General features: G+C 39.8%; 1 protein-coding gene across 2 annotated transcripts in view; it reads left to right on the top strand.

Moving 5' to 3' along the window:
• LOC121861218 (GATA zinc finger domain-containing protein 10-like) overlaps nucleotides 1-13,929 on the top strand; it is a 76,630-nt gene extending 62,701 nt beyond the window's left edge. Inside the window, exons 4-6 of one of the 2 annotated variants that reach the window (XM_042358853.1) lie at nucleotides 2,267-2,394; nucleotides 5,086-5,185; nucleotides 9,053-13,929. In XM_042358853.1, the coding sequence (XP_042214787.1) occupies nucleotides 2,267-2,394; nucleotides 5,086-5,185; nucleotides 9,053-9,996 (1,172 nt within the window). In that variant the 3' untranslated portion in view covers nucleotides 9,997-13,929. Of the gene's footprint in view, nucleotides 1-2,266; nucleotides 2,395-5,085 lie in introns of both variants that reach the window. The other variant, XM_042358852.1, reaches the window with a different exon arrangement.
• The last annotated feature ends 3,778 nt before the right edge of the window (nucleotides 13,930-17,707 follow it).

Raw genomic sequence — 17,707 nt, 5'->3', positions numbered from 1 at the left:
TAGGAAACCCCACCTGGACATGTAACCTTCCTAGACAAACCCACCTGGACATGTAAGCTTTCTAGACAGGACCCACCTGGACATGTAACCTTCCTAGACAAAACCCACCTGGACATGTAACCTTCCTAGACAGAACCCACCTGGACATGTAGCCTTCCTAGACAGAACCCACCTGGACATGTAACCTTCCTAGGCAGAACCCACCTGGACATGTAACCTTCCTAGACAGAACCCACCTGGACATGTAACCTTCCTAGACAAAACCCACCTGGACATGTAACCTTCCTAGACAGAACCCACCTGGACATGTAACCTCCCTAGACAAAACCCACCTGGACATGTAACCTTCCTAGACAAAACCCACCTGGGCATAAAACCTTCCTGGACAAAACCTTCCTGGACAAAAACCTCCCATTTAAAGTGCAAAGTCGGACAAAAGCCCTCATTTTCTATATGAATGTTTCTCAGGGTCAGTAGATTCATAGACTGGTTTTGTCTGGAGATTTTTTTTTTATTCCTAATGAGATTTTGTCCAGGATGTGGGGTTTTTGTCCTAATGGGATGTTGTCTTAGTGGGGTTTTATCCTAGTGAGGTTTTGTTCAGTGGGGTTTTTTCCTAGCAAGGTTTTGTCCCACACTCACAACACCCAGGAGAACAAGTACAGTATAGTATTACCAATAAAGCTGGAAGGATCAGGTTGACCCCATTCATCACTCAAACAGTCCATGTGTCTGTCTGTTCATAACCATCTGTATTAGTCATTGCTGTTATATATTTCATAGATATTTGTCACAGGTGTAAAGTGCTGTGGCAGTTTATTATTAGAGGTTGAACAGATTTTGTATTTATTTATTTATTTTTCTTTAAAGGACGATTTGTGGGAGTGTTTTTCATCCCTGGTGTGGTGCTGGGGAGAGAGAGAGAGAGAGAGAGCTTGTGTCACGTGGAGTCTAGGCACCTGAGCTTATTTCACCTGATGATTAAACACCCAACTGCTAACCTATCCAAACCAAATCTAACTAACCCTAGTCCAACCTAAAACAATTTGATTTAAGCTAATACTGTACCTAGATATAAACTAAAATAAACTCCCCTAACACGACCTAACTTAACCTATCCTAACCCCCCCCATAGGTAGCATAAGGTCATTTAATCATGTGAAATAAAATGGGGTGCCTAATCTTCACATGATCTAAAAATTTGCATTACTGCACAACATTTGAGGTGCTCAGTATTACAAGGGGATAAAGCACCACCCTGGGCAAAATGCACTTTTTGGTGGATATCACTATTTTCACCCTTCCTCTACATGTTGGCATTGGATGTAAACCCCTAGGTAGACTAGAAATATGGTTGAAAGTCCTTCAAAAATAGGGTGTCATTTTGCCTGAGGCCGGGAGCTACGTGTCTGGCTGTGTGCTCAGTAAGTAAAGGTGGTCACATACCATTCAGAGTGAGAGGAGCGATTTTTTGAGAGGGCAGAGAAAGACTTTGAACAGTACGTGATTGATCATGACGAGGCCATTAAAGTTATACGCGCTCCTCAGGATTTATGGAACTTCAACTTAATACAATAGTCAGGGATAATAAAACGAAGGAACTAAACAAAGTAAGATTGTAATACTATTATCATAATACTTTTTTACCAAAGATTATGAAAACTTTCTTCACCTTTATATTCGTATGTTAATTACGTTGGGGAGGAGAGGTTAATGGTGACCTTATTATTACACACTGCAGTATTATACTAAACAATATTATAAATCTTTGGCTAATAATAGGGACGGAAAGATAAATACTGATAGGCGGCAGATGAGTTTTTTATTATTATTATTTGGGGGGGGTGATGGATTGGTGTAAGACGAGTGTTGTTTTTGGTGATCATTAACTTGTTTTACAGTATTAGCCCACAATAATAAGAATTTTTTCCAGAAAAACGCAATTATTATTGGTTTGAAGATCAAACAACTGTACATGACGGATAGTTATTCTCATTCAACTCGTGATAAAATAATAACTATTCACATTACCAACTTTCGGTTTTCACTGTTCGCTAGGTTAGGGATTGAGCTGCACGAAAAAAAAATGACCCTCTAGCTTAAAAAACAACAAAGTTATGGTTGTTAGAACTTCAAAAAACTTTAAATGCGTTTTTCTCGTTTTTAAATTCGGCGCTTCACCCCCTTGTAATGCGGAGCGCCTCATTTCACCAGTTTGTGTTTATTGTAGTGTCTGTTCATACCATAATGGGTTACTTCTTCACAGGGGATGTTATCCTCTCTATCAACGGCCACGACATGGAAAAGGCCGACCACAAGGCCCTAGTGAACTTCATCCAGGGCTGCGGCGACAGGATGCGGATGGTGGTGCTGTTCGAGGACTGTGTTCATAAGGTACTGTAATGTGTTGTGTTGTAGGGAAGAGTTAACTTTTAGGAAGATATTTTCAACATGTCATTAGATGGTACTGTCTACCTTTACCTGTGTTGTGGTATGACCCAGTGTGTGTTGTAGAGACTAATGTTGGAAGTATCTTCTGATTTATTTACACTGAATAAAATCATTCATAATATTATCTTGTTACCTATTAGTTTTTATAACATCACATATTAAAGACTATAAAATTGGTTCTCATTACAGTATAAAAGAAAATGTTAAATACATAATAAATATACAGTATTTTGTATATCAACACCAGCACCTGACACTAATTGGTCATGATTCTCGGGCAGTGTCAGTTACGGTAATTATGCCAGTTGTTAAAATTTATGGTCCTAACTTCATCAAAAAATTAAGTACTGTACTGTATTAAGTTTATGACTGAACATTTCTGTTTTCTTTAGATTAATATTTCTTTAACTGAGGACAGTACAGTATGGGGTAGTTGAACATTTTGCTCTCCAGTTACAAGGATGAGTGTTTTGATAATTACTTTTTGCAATGACTCGGAATAAATGAATTCATTTTGCGACTGACTACTTTTCTCTTGTATTTTTTTATTGTGATTTTGTTATTATAGAAGTACAGTACTAAATTACAGTAAAAAAAATTAAAGAAAAATATGCAGTTTTGCCAATCCATTATTTATTTGTTTGTCTCTACTGTACTGTATATACAATACTGATATTTTTTAACTATCAAATGGTGAATTAAATTACTTTAGTGCATCACCGCATAACAGTTTATGAGCAAGAGAGATGATGGGAACCAAATACTGTGCAAACTTTATGAATTTAGTGTATCAGAGTAAACATTGTGTGGTACTACTGATTAACCACTTGTATACGAGCTCCCCTCTGGGCTGAATAAAAGTCATCTCGCATTAGCCAAATAAAATATTAAAAATGGCTTCCTGTAGTGAAGGGGTTAATGATTTCAAATGTATACTGTATCTCATACATAGAAATTTAGTATCACTACAGTGCAGTTTACATTGTATGATATACTGTATTTCATTGAATTTGTATTTTCGATGCTGTACAAAAATGAAAGCCAAAAAGAAAACTTATGGGATTTGATGAAGGGCTTCTGATAGTTGTGATTTAGGTGTTTCATATGTGGTCATGTGAGAAACTGTTTGTGGGGTTACCTGTACAGTATTAATTGTTAGAACAGCCCTTAAACACCTGAAAGAATTAAAGATATAATTACTTACCATGTCCTTACAGTAAATATTGTAAATGGTCACAGCAGATGTTGGAAGTGGATACCATTAACTGTAAATATAACAAGGCCTAAAACAATGTAGGTATAACAAAGAACACCTACATTAATGATTTTTACAGGTGCGTACTTTTTGGACCACATTGTATCCAACCCAAATTGGTACTGTACACTTAACTCCCCCTCACCCCCTTTGGTTAAATGATATGTTCCATTTATAGTGTTTTCATTGGTAATATAATTCTGTGTTGTATGTAGCAGGTCTGAGTCATCCTGTGCTATTTTATTGAATATGATTAAAGTAGAATTAAAAAATCCATATTATTATTATTATTATTATTATTATTATTATTATTATTATTATTATTATTATTATTACCTTTACTATTATTGTAATATGGTAAATAATAATTAATCTTATGGCCAGTACATGATATTGTTTTCCATATTATGTCAAAACTGTGTTGGGAAGAAATATTTCATAGGTGACTAATGAGTGGATGCATTTATCGATACAGTATCTTAAAAACCTATGCCATTTTTTTTTTTACTAGATAACAAAAAGGGTAATTGTAAAGTACCTATAGACACTTGTTGGGGCAGAGACACAGCATAGTAGAACTTCTTTATTTGTTGGATATTAATACTGTTAAAATAAAAATTAATTAGGTACACAGTTTGTATTTCAGCTTTGTCAGTGTAAAGGGATGGGTAGTTTAGGAGAGTTTTAAAGTCAGTTTAATTAAAGGTGTGGTGCCAGAACTCTTTCTACACTGATCAAATCAACTTGGTGAACAGCGTTATGTATCAAGTCTGTTTTATTTGTATCATTTTTTTAAATAAAGAACTTTTCCTCATTAGTAACTTTGATTTTGATACATTTTTTTCTACATTATTAACCACGACTAATTTCTCGTGACTCTGGATTAGGTTAAAATATACTGGAAATAGAGTGATTTTGGGTCATGTATTGTTAATTCATGAATCTGACGAGTTAGTAAATACAAGGAATAATTTTTAAAAGGAGTTTTTATTTAATTAATATGAATGTAAAAGACTTATTTTGTGCCAGTTAAGGTGTGAGGAAATGTGTGTGTGTGTGTTGTAGCCACTAGTGTTTTGACCTTTACCTTTCACTTCCTACACTTGTCTTGCATCAATCTCCCTGATAATATATTCTTTTCCTTCCTTCTTTAAGGCTTCTGTACCCAGTGATAAACTTCAGTCAAAAGTTGGAATAGTGAAGGAAATACAGTAGATGCTGTAGGTGAATAGAGAGACAATTTGGGGGATCTGTACAGGTACAAGTGAGGTCATCCAGGTACTTCCTGTATAAGATGATACAGTAATGCAGTACAGGTATAGATAACTTTGGTAGTGTTCTGATGGCTAAATATGTTATTGATGTGATCATATAACCAGGTGGAACTACACATGCGGTACATCCAGCTGCAGCGGCTCCTGCAGGAAAAGATGGCCGACCTGGAGCGCTTATGTCACCAGGAGAAGTCTCTACTGGCTGGTAAGTTGGCAACCTCCCCAGTGCGTCACGCCTTCAACATCGCTCACGCCCGCTTGATGGATTGGCTGAGGGCACAGCGCCGGCTTCTCCCGCCCCCCCGGGACCTCACCTGCCTCATCCCAGTTTCACTCTCCACCTCCACTTCCACCTCCACCCTCCATACCCAGACTGCTGCTGCCCACCACCCTCACTCCGCTGCAACTCACCGCCACCACCCAGGTGTCCCACACAGTTGCAAGCACTCAACAGGAGTCGCCCTGCATGGCCACACACATCACACTGCCAGCCTCACCTACAAGGAGAATGATTCCATTTCAGAAGACACTGGGAGGGGATATTGCCGAAGAATGAGCGGCAGGTCCACTCCACCAGCACAAGACAACAAAAGTCAAACTTCTGTTGTTAAGACGCAAAGTGAAATTAGGAATGTAGACAAAGTATCTTCACCATCTTGCACAGTAGCCACTGCTGCAGATAGTGCACATTATAAAGAGAGTCAGAGTAGTATATACAGCTTCATGGGCTGGAACATAAGTAATTACTCTGATGTTAGTGTTCATCCACAGTTTGTATATAGTCCAGTTGCTAATTGTAGACCGCCATGGGGCACTGATAGAGTTTATGCAAATACTTCTAGTAATTACCATAGTTTACCATGCACAGGAGGATCCATGTATGTGCCTCCTCCTAGTGGCTGTGGTGACCCAATGTGTGGTGCAAGTCACTCTCCTTTGTATGGGCCAGAGTGGAGACAGCAGGTGTTGGGGAATAAAGAGGGTGGGGGTGGTAGGAAAATGGTGGAAGATAAAGAGAATAAAAGTTTTCACAGTCACCGTCGAGCTCTCAGCGCGGAGACCTGGAGATATCCTCGAGATAGGGAGAGCTGGCATGAGGGGGAGATAAGTAAGTTCAGAACAAATCAGGCTGTGTTAGACTCCCCTTATGGGTCTAAAACGTTGTCTCAAGAGGGGAGCATCTTGACTAAATCTAAAAACATTGGCCCTTCAAGAGGAAGCTTTAGTAGGAAAGATAGTTTCAAACAATTAAGTAGACAGAACAGCAAAAGTGGAAGAAGTTCAGACCACACAAAGAAAAATTCTCCAACAGCTGAGGAAGGAGTAAGGAAAGTTAAACCTCCTCTAAAGATGAGCAAAGCGTATTCTATATCATGCATGCCAAGTGATCACTGCTTTGCCTACGAGTCTGTTATCAAGGAGTTTAAAACTAATGTTACTCACGAAACTAAGAAAGAAGAAGAACCACCTAAATCTCCATTTGACAAGTCGAGCGTCGGTGGTTTAGAGGCGTATGACCACAGTCCAAAACATTCTTATGGTCCTAAGCATTCATCTGTGTTTAATTATTGCACCTCAAGCTTACCTCACCGTAGAAACTCGAAGGGTAAAAAGAAGAGAGAACCAAGTTCATCTCATCGTATAAAATCCAACTCTCTAGATGAAGATAAACTGACCAGCATCTCTGGGTCTGATGATGGTCAGAAGATAGAGTATGGACTAGAAGATAATAGGGAATCTATTTCTGAAGTGTCATCCCATGTCCGGCCATCTGAGCTTCATTTACATCAGTTTTTATCTTTACCGTACACATCTGGGAGACTCACAACTTCACCCACTGAGAGTGCACCCCTAATTGTGCGTGGGGGCTCATTTCATGCACCTCAGAGACCCAGACAAAACTCTGGGGAAAGACACTGGAGCCTCTCGAGACCTAAAAAGTCACTTGCATCGAGCTCTTCTCGTGACTCTAGCCGGTCAACTCACAGACAGAGATCGTGTAATTCTCTCTGTGATACTGGCAGTTCTTTTGATAAAATAAGAGAAGGACCACAGAAAAAAACCCCAGCAATCAGTCGCTCAGAGTCCCTGCGGTTATCGTCTCAGTCCTTGACGAATGCCTTTATCACGAGAGAATGCATAAAAGGGTCCTGTACCCATAGTATTAAACCACGGCCGACTAACAGGATCCATTTGAAGACGGGCAGCCTTGATCAGGACGTGGTAGAAGGATCAAACTCTTTTATAATGAGCCGTATCGTTGGTGGATTTGTCAAAGAGGAAGTGGGAGGCAAAGAGAACTCTGGCGTGAGTGGTAGTCCTGCTGCGTGGAGAAGGTCAGTGAGAGAGGACAGGCAGAACCAACCTACCAATGAAATGTTCAGCAGAAAGCCAGAATGGAACAGTAACCTTGCGGAAAAGAATAAGTGGAAGGGTACAGGTACAGCAAGAAGAGAAGGACACAAGGATGGTGGGAGGGACATGGAGGGAAGAATGGGTATGACCTCAAGTAGGATGAACGAGGAAACAAGATCCTGGCAATCACAGCGAAAAGGATCAGTGAAGACCTTAACAAAGCAAAAATCATGGCAACAGGATTCAGGGCATCATCAACCTAACAAGCACGACCAGCAGCAGCAGCAAGGGCGCAAGAACCGCCCAAATTCCTTATATTCGTGGACAGGGAGCTGTGATCGCTTAAGTTCAACAACCGATCACTCAGGCAGGACAGTGGTGTCGGCACGCTCACGCTCTCTGTGTACTGATTCACTAGTTACTCCAGCACGTGATGTGCCAAACGCTGCTGCTGACGTATATCGTTTTGCTCCTCCTCCTCAAGAACCCAGAGTTAGATCAGACTCTTTGGAAGCGCGCTGGTCGTCAGATAACTCACTAGAGGATCGTCCTAATGATGGACGTACTCCCACCTATTATGACAGTTTATATTCAGAAGTGTCCAGTGAATCCTCGGTGTACGGAACACCTCTGCCTCGACAGTGCTTGGTGCCTCGCGAGGACCACGGTGTTTTATCTGATGACGAAGCATCTGTCGATCTTGATGCTGCTCCTCGACCCCGGAGGAGTCAAGCCTCACGGAGGAGAAAGTCACAAGGCTCTAGAACCAATGATGATGCACCAGTAGTTGGGGACAGGAATGCCTTTACCCCACCCGCCAAGCCACATACACCTTCCTGGCCGGGCATCTCCTCTAGGGTTGCGTCCTCCCCCCAGGGCTCCTCAAATGGTGAATGGTTTCAGGCTGGGGATGTGAGCCGAACGGTTGGGGCTCTGGCTGACTCCTTATCTGCATATCGTACCAACCTTGTTTAAGCGGATTTATTGGTGTTTTTATTTCAGCATTTCTATTTCAGCTTTATTCTATATAGGGTTTAATGTTTCTATATGTTTTCAAATGTTCCCTTATTCCTAGCACAGTCCAATGCAACAATAGTTTGTTAAAAAGATAAGAGTTCCTGTTAGTTTATATGATTTACTTAACCTATGTATGGCATGTTAATGTTTCAAGCATGTTTTACCATATGGATTATAATAGTTGACCTTATACTGTAGCTCTGGCATGAAGCACAATGATTTAAGCCATTCCATTATTGTCTCTGATTTAAAGTTTTTGATATTCATAATGCCTATCATCAATATATTTGTACCTTTCACTGTAAATAAAATAGTGCACTCCCTAAGCTTGGAAATACTTACTATAATACATGAAATATGCATTTTTTACGTGTTCAGGAACTATCACTCATATTTATCACGCATAATAATATTTGTGGGTCACCGAGAAGTGATGTGTAATCAATCCCGTGAAGAAGTTTCCCTGAACACGTTAAAAGCTTGAACTGAGAGCGGTTGATGCCATCATACCATTGCTTGTCTCACACCTGCACCTGCACTGTTTTCCTTGTCATGAGTAAATGGTTGAAGTGTTATTACTGTGGTGATGTGATAGCAGGACTGGTCATTATGGCAGCAGTTGATCTCAGTGCGACCTTACCACCTCATCCTCCAACTCAGATTGACGCTTCATTGCCTGGTATGGTGGTTTCTTCCTCAGCATGGCGGGCCCAGGGTTTCCGCATCCCTCAGCACCCGGTGTCCGGCCGTCAGCCCCAGCACCTGTACCATCACCATCACCACCACCAGCACCACCATCACCACCACCGGCAACTGCTTCCTGCCTCCAGCACCACCTCATCCCCCCTGCCCACCTCCTCTAGGGTGCTGCCCCCACCCCTCCAGTACCGCATACCCCCAGCCAGCCCTTGTAGTGCCCACAACCCCGTAAGGCCTCCACAGGATCATTGGGGTACTATGTCCTCCAACAACTCTCAGTCTCATGCCCCTTCACCTCTTCACCACCATCGCCAGCACCATCAGCAACAACACTATCTGCAGCTCAACTGTTCCCCCGGTGCTGTCCGGCGACCAAAAGTATCGTCAGAGTGCAGTTCTCCGGCACAGATTGCCCACACTCCTACGGGCTCGGCACAGAGTGTTGCTCAGCAGCAATGGCAGCAGTGCAAACCCCGCTCTTGGGACAATTTACTTTCCACACGAGGATTTGGTGGATATGGTTTTGGATACGGATTTATTGACACGATTCCACCTCGTGGAGCTGGCAGGGGTGGTGACAAGATGCGTTCGTACAGTACTCACCGACTCAGGGAAGATGACAAAGAAAACATGGTGGGGGGCGGGGGAGGAGTGCGACCGGCACCACGCTCCTCAGAAAATCTTGTATCACCTCTGGATGGCTCCTGCTTCTCCTGTGATTGCTTAAACCTTGACCCAGCACCTCTTCACACCTGCCTCTTCTCCAAGCCTAAGAGCACAGAAAGCCTATTGGCACCACGTTCCCTCCATCCTGCTGCTTCAGACTCCAGCTTAGCGGGAGACCCACAGCACACTAGACGGCGGTCACGCGCTGCTTCGCTCGCTGATTGTCTTGGCGCCACCAGACACTCCCCGCCTGATCGGGATGAGATGACACACCTGTGACATTGCTTGTGAATTCATTACTTTTGCTTTACCAACCCAGTTCTAGAATGACATAGCCTTTGAGAGTAAAGACCATATAGATAGTTTATTAACATTGCAAGATAAAACAACACACCTCTTTGTAATGATGCACATTTTGCAGTTCTAAACAAACTTTTTTTCCTCCATTGAACTTTACAGTACTACACATTTCTATCATAGGAAAATTAGATAAATGGCACTTTTTTGTTGAATTGTTGCAGTACAGTATTGTATATCATATTCTTGCACAAGAGTCCAGTTTATTACCAACTTTCTTAACTCTAAAAATTTTAGGTGAATATTAGTTTTTTTTTTACAACGTAAATCAGAAATGCACAAATAACTTGAATATTCCCATGTTCTGCCTTGCACTGTTATAAGTAAAGTATATTCCTATTTTACATAGAGCTTTTTTTATAACCAAAGGAACTTTGGCTCATGAATCATATTAACCTCCAGACTTGACATATGATAAAGATATTATGTCCATCATTATAAATTTCTGCCTTTCAAGTATACTTAGATATACTACGCCACACAAAAATTTGTGCTTCATTGCTATAATGTGTGTGTGTGGTCACTGTGCAGTTGATGATAAGTATTAAGTAACGTGTAAAGTATATCTTGTCATGGTCTGGAATGCAGTTACTAGTTAACATTTACCAAGCTAATGAACTTCATTTCTTTAGATCTTAAAATTAAGACCTGATTTGCAGGAAACAACAACAACAAGAACTAGCAATACATCATATACAGTACAGTGCTCCCTGTCCTCATGTACCATTAGTTAGTGCAGTAGTTAACAGCTTTGCAAAATTTCATGATATTGAAATATATTGTTCTATGAATCACATTGATTTTTTTTTTAATTTTAAAGAGAATGTGAAGGTTTATACGTATATAATGTACAGTATATCTTATTGGCAATGTTTGGAAATACTTATTCTCACTATGTAAAGTTTGGGATTTGTTAAATTCAATCGGATATTTAGTTTCTAATGCTATATTAAATTTCTTAATAGGGAGAAACCTCACAGTCTGAGAACTTTATGTTCAGTATTTCAAGCTTTTGTATTCTTAGTATCATATTTAGCTTCAGATTGATGGTCAGCTGCATGTAGGTAAGACATTGGTAACTTATAGTCATCCATAATGTTTAAGTTTTATTAATATGACTTTGATGAAGAGACAATAAAGGTGACATTATATGGCTTCACTGTAGAGATATGTTGCTATGGTGGCAAGTAATCTTAGGTGAAACCATCAATGCATGCTGCAGTGCTTACCTGTGTACAGTTACTCCAAAAAGTATCTTTACAATTTTGTGTGAGACAATATGACACAATGGGCGAAGGATTTTGACAACCCTACTGAGACGACGGGAGTCGCGTTGTTCATTTTGAAACTCATTGACCCTCTCTGTGAAGATACTTTTTGGAGTGAGTGTCCTCCCCCTTGATGACTACTGAGTTACATGTAGGTGTACAATAACTGAGGTACAGCATAGGGCAAAACTGTACTGCACTGCTGTACATGTGAACCACATTGTGTGTGGTAACAAGTGATAAGAATTTACACAGGTTCATCACATATAGATGCAGTCATTGGTACTGTACAACTTCTTCTTGGTAAAAACAAGTGTTGAAATCACAAGTTGTCAAGGTTGATGCCCTTTATTACACCACTGTTTGTTCTCTGGAGTGTCAACCAGTTAGGGAAACAAGAGAGAAATATTATCATCTATTGTGGGTTTTTTCCAGAATAATTATTGCTGTACAGTTTTGTGGGATACAGTGTCATAGATTGTTATATATTGAGTCATAGTATATAAATACATTGCCATTAACATGTGCCAAAGAAGCTTCTCAGTAATGATGACATTACAGTATTCCAGGTTGATGGATGGAAGACGAATAATCACTAACCTCAGATCACCAATATTTCATCATTATCTCTTCAATTACACCCTATTCATTTTTTCAGAAAACATTTTTGGTCCTATTTTGACACAATTTGTTTAATATTTTTATTCTTTTATCAGCCATTGAAACAAATTTAATTGAAATTATACATTGTGCAAGATTTTCAGCATTGACTTTTTGTTTTACAGAAGAAGTATTTTGTATATTTTGATGATGAAAACTTGCCGATATTTTTTATCTTATCTTTAAGTAAGATGTCAGAAGTGTGTGATCCACATCCTGCACTGGTGAATCCTTGCTGATGCTGTGTTCGTATGTGTGTGTGTGTGGTGCATCTCGCCAACATTCACAAAGCAATTTGAAAAAGATTTCTTTCTTACACTTTAGTTTTTCTTTCACTTTTCACTGCTCATATCATTTGCAAAAGAGAATATGATACAGTACGTATATTGCTCCACTTCCCAGACAGGTATGAAAGTAAGGTACTGGAACCATCAAGGCCACACTTCACAAACTAGTTGAAATTTCTCTTAGATGGCAAATTTTTCAGATGATTTTTGATGAATCTTAGAAATGTACTGGGTATTTGTTTTATTTTTTTAATATAACAAAAGTGTTTTCCTTGAAGACCCCAAATGTGTCACTCTGCTGTGAGTGTGGGAAGTAGGACTAACGACCTCAGTACAGTAGATAGATTTTGTAAGTGGTTAGTGGTTCTTCATCTTCAACAGTATGTCTGCCTTACGTGTAAATAAAGTGTACACTTATCTTCTCTAACAATGCTCAAAACAAACAAACTGACATATCATCCACTGATCCACTGAGAAGAAGTAGGAAATTACGTCGCTATTTGTTTGTGAATACAAGATGCATCGTTTACAGTACTTCTGTGATCGTTGATTTATTCTGGTCAGGATAACAGATGAGTGCAATGAGTGTAGGGCCACCTTGTTCATAAGTACCGATATTAGTGATACTGTATATATGTATATGAATTACTAATTTATTTTTTATTCTATATTTATGAAATTAGAAGTACAGTCGGTTACATTTGCTGCATCAGATTTGTATAATTGATTACTGTGCTTTATTATATTGATTAAAATTAGTAAAGCAAATCGAAATATTTTCTATAGAATGGATTGAAGGTCATTTATGCTTTTGTGATAATATTAAGCTACTGTTAAGTGCATTGATATGGAGTTACTGTGGAGAGTCAGAAAATCTAAAAATTAAGGTTTATTCAGATAAGATTGGCCCCATAATATAATGTCGTGTTAATGATGGTGAATCAATTGTCTCCTCTGATGTGGTGTACAGTACTTGAAGATTGGCGGTGTTTTGTGTACATATCTATTGTTATCGAGAAACCAGTCAAATAAGAGACATTAATTAAAAGCGGTTTTGGTCGTGTGAGTTGCACAATATAAAATAACTGCCAGTGTAACTTCTTGAAGGAGGCAAGAGCTGAGGACTAACTTTAAAGAGGAAACTTGTGATGTGATTGGCAGGGTACAAGTCAGCTGGTTCTGATATTAATTGGTTATAGTAGTAGTAGTGAAAGTGCTGCCTCCAATTGATAAATATTTTGATACTAAAGGCAATGTATCCTTTGATAACAGTATACAGGTGACTTCAATGTATCATTGTAGTCTTTCAAATACTTATTTTAGAGTAAATGACAGAACTGCTAATATAATTAAGATAAGGTATATTGTGATCATGTAGATGCTGTATAAGATGATGCTACCTTACTCTTGTGTTATTGTGATGAGAACTAGACTTGTGCTAAGTGACACATTTGTACCTCTCCGTGAGGCTCTAGTCATCCTATTCACAGTTTGTGTATAACTGTCTTGTTTCTTAATGTGAATTATTTTAGTAGCATTTTTCAATATGTAAAGAAAATTATCACAATGTGCAATACAAGAAATGTTTAAGTAATTTGCCTTTTGTAGTTGATTGGAATTATTAAAGACCTATGTAGAGGTGTCAGTGTTTTAGTTTCATCACCTACCTAACTTTATCTTGTTACAATCTGTTGTATTTTCTTGCAGACTCTTATTGGTATGATGTGAAAGTGGGGCCATATTGGAAAGGGGTGGAGAGAGGCTTACTGGATACAGGCAGAGGACATATTAATTACAGGTAGATGCCATATTAATTACAGGTAGAGACCATACTAATTATTGGTAGAAGCCATACTAATTATAGGTAGAAGCCATATTAATTATAGGTAGAGGTCATATTAATTACAGGTAGAAGCCATACTAATTATAGGTAGAGGTCATACTAATTACAGGTAGAAGCCATAGTAATTATAGGTAGAAGCCATACTAATTATAGGTAGAAGTCATACTAATTACAGGTAGAGGTCATACTAATTACAGGTAGAGGCCATACTCAAGACAGTGATTACTTAAAAAAAATTAACGGAACATTTAAACCACCGTAAAAGCAACAATCCTTCAAACTGCCTCAGCTACACCGCCCATGCCTCAGTTACATCACCCATGCCTCAGTTACACCACCCATGCCTCAGTTACACCACCCATGCCTCAGTTACACCACCCATGCCTCAGTTACACCAACCATGCCTCAGTTACACCAACTATGCCTCAGTTACACCACCCATGCCTCAGTTACATCACCCATGCCTCAGTTCCCATGCCTCAGTTACACCACCCATGCCTCAGTTACACCACCCATGCCTCAGTTACACCACCCAGTTACACCACCCATGCCTCAGTTACACCAACCATGCCTCAGTTACACAACTATGCCTCAGTTACACCACCCATGCCTCAGTTACATCACCCATGCCTCAGTTACATCACCCATGCCTCAGTTACACCACCCATGCCTCAGTTACACCATGCCTCAGTTACACCACCCATGCCTCAGTTACACCAACCATGCCTGTTACACCATTCATGCCTCAGTTACCACCCATGCCTCAGTTACACCACCCCCATGCCTCAGTTACACCACCCATGCCTCAGTTACACCACCCATGCCTCAGTTACACCAACCATGCCTCAGTTACACCACCCATGCCTCAGTTACACCACCCATGCCTCAGTTACACCAACCATGCCTCAGTTACACCACCCATGCCTCAGTTACACCAACCATGCCTCTGTTACACCATTCATGCCTCAGTTACACCACTCATGCCTCAGTTACACAACTCATGCCTCAGTTACACTACCCATGCCTTAGTTACACCACCCATGCTTCAGTCACACAACCCATGCCCCAGTCACACAATTCATGTCCCATTCTCACCACCCTTGCCCCATTCTCACCACCCTTACCCCATTCTCACCACCCATGCCCCATTCTCACCACCCATGCCCCATTCTCACCATCCATGCCCCATTCTCACCACCCATGCCCCATTCTCACCACCCATGCCCCATTCTCACCACCCATGCCTCAGTCACACCACCCATGCCGCATACACCACCCGTGGCCTGCTTGAGTCGGTACAGCCTAACTATATGACCTCTTCGTTTTCCACCCTAAGATATTAAAGAAATATGTTGAACCTCAAAACTTTATTAATTAAATATACATCGATCAACTTCACCTTGCTTGCTAAAACATAAACAAACACATATTTATAAAATAATTTTTAACTGATTAAATTTTAACTTTTAATATAATTTCCCATTGAAATAACACATTTTACCTTATTTTCTGGTGAATTCTCTAATAAAACAGCATTAATGGAAAGAATATGCTGTTTTACCAGAGCTCAGAAGGGCCAGTAAGTTAGGGCCTCCGGGTGATGTCACACAATGGAGGATGTTTTGCTTTGAATCCCGCTGCAGAGGGGACTAACAGCCTCTTCTGAGTTTAATACCAGTGAATACTAAATTCCTCGTTTAGTGATGATCAGCAAGAGGTGTGTGGATATTCTCGGAAGTTCAGAGGACCGTGGAGAGCTGGATTTGTGTGACAGAAAAGAAAAAAAAGGAACAAAGGTGAGGTGTACATTAGTATAAAAACTAAACGGCTGTTCCTGCCCGTGTGCACTGTGGCTGGGCTAGAAGTGGAGGCATGGGCGAAGATTAAACGTATTTCCCACAAGTTTTGGGCTGTAGACGATTTCATCCAGCAAATTGCCTGTCTGGATAAGTTTGTGAGTTAAAATGATGTGAAACTCAGCCGTAACACAGAGGCCAGGTTGGACTCTTAATTTTCCACACCACCACACGGGGACGAGCATGTAAGTGTCAGTAGGAAACTGCAGCTGACCTATTGGCCCATACCTATATGTGTATAATATTAGAACTATATATATATATATTCACGCGCACCTACAAGTACAGTGATTTATTTGCATATACAGTATATAATATAGTATTAGTGATTATTCCTTAAGCACCTTTTAGGCAAGTAAACAGGCATTTGTAATGTTTTTCATGCTGAATTCAATGGTGATATTAAATGTTTGGGGAAAATCATAATTATTGAGTAACTGGTATTATTTTCAAGTGAACTCTCGAAATATATTTGCAAATGAATAGTTGCTATAGTTAGATCTCACTCATGTCTATCACTTTTCCTTATGTAATTTCCATTTAAAATTACATGTAAGCGAGATATTGCATTTTTTTTATTTGCTGTAGATACTCCGAAAAATCTGCGTGTCGACTGTTTACAACTGACCTCGGTCTCCGTCTCACGTCCACCCAAAACGTAAAATTACACCATCATGCTTCAACAAACCTGCTTTCATTTGTACAGATAACAAAATATGTACTTTCTGTTTAACATGGCGGGGGTCCGGTGGACGGATACCCACGGCTAGGTAGTTCGGTAGGTTTCTTGGTAACTGTGCTGATTACAACAACCAAAGAATTCCGGAAATTCACTTCACTCAATCGATACAACTATTTTTTCTATTATCAATTTCTTATATACACTTCCGTCGTAAATGTATAATAATGAAGTTATTGAATTTTAAAAAGAATAAAACCTGTTGCCTCTGCGCTTTTGTTCAAATTGTGTGTTCGTGCGACCGCCGCTTCCCGCGCATGTGCGTGGGGGCGGCAGCCAATCAAATCCAATAAAATATCTCAACTTTTGACTCAACCAATTAGCGTTCAGTATTCAGCGTGGGTGGTAAGACGCGGGACATTTTTAATCAGTTGTAACGTGTAGCCATAATGTGATGGGTGAGATTTTGATTACTGGAAGTTTATTGTAGTATCCGATTCTGACCCGGAGTAAGGTAAGGAATACTCTTTAACAGCTATTTATATTCTGAAGGTTGAGCAGGCGACTCTAGGGTTATTACATAGCGTTGTTAGGTAAGGTTTAGTTTGGTTATATGGTATAAATTAGCAAGTACAGAGTATCAGGAATTCAGAACACGCAATCGATAGAACTATTATGAAGGGGGGAGGTAAATCACAAACCAGTGATTTCAGACAAAAACGAAGGCCAGATTTGAACTAATCGCATCAAAACCCACCAGAAAACCATTTTTTTTCAAATTTCATGTTTGCTGTAATATGCACATTTACCGGTGTCTGATTGGTTAGGTCATATCCTATTAGGTTCATTATCATTCATTTGCGACAGACGTTACCCAGAATGATGAGATACTCCGCCTGTATATCTATTGCATGTGTTAAAAACTTTAAAATCGCTGAGAGTCCACTTGTAAAAATTTTGCTGGTGATTCCGGAATAATTACTGAAGTAGTTAGTTGTTTAAAAAAATAATAGTAGCATTCATGTGATAATGATACAATG

Source organism: Homarus americanus, unplaced genomic scaffold, assembly GCF_018991925.1.
Source record: "Homarus americanus isolate GMGI-L3 unplaced genomic scaffold, GMGI_Hamer_2.0 scaffold21314, whole genome shotgun sequence".
Classification (NCBI taxonomy): domain Eukaryota; kingdom Metazoa; phylum Arthropoda; class Malacostraca; order Decapoda; family Nephropidae; genus Homarus; species Homarus americanus.
The sequence above is the reverse complement of the archived record's forward strand: the minus strand, read 5'-3'. Positions and strand labels throughout refer to the sequence as shown.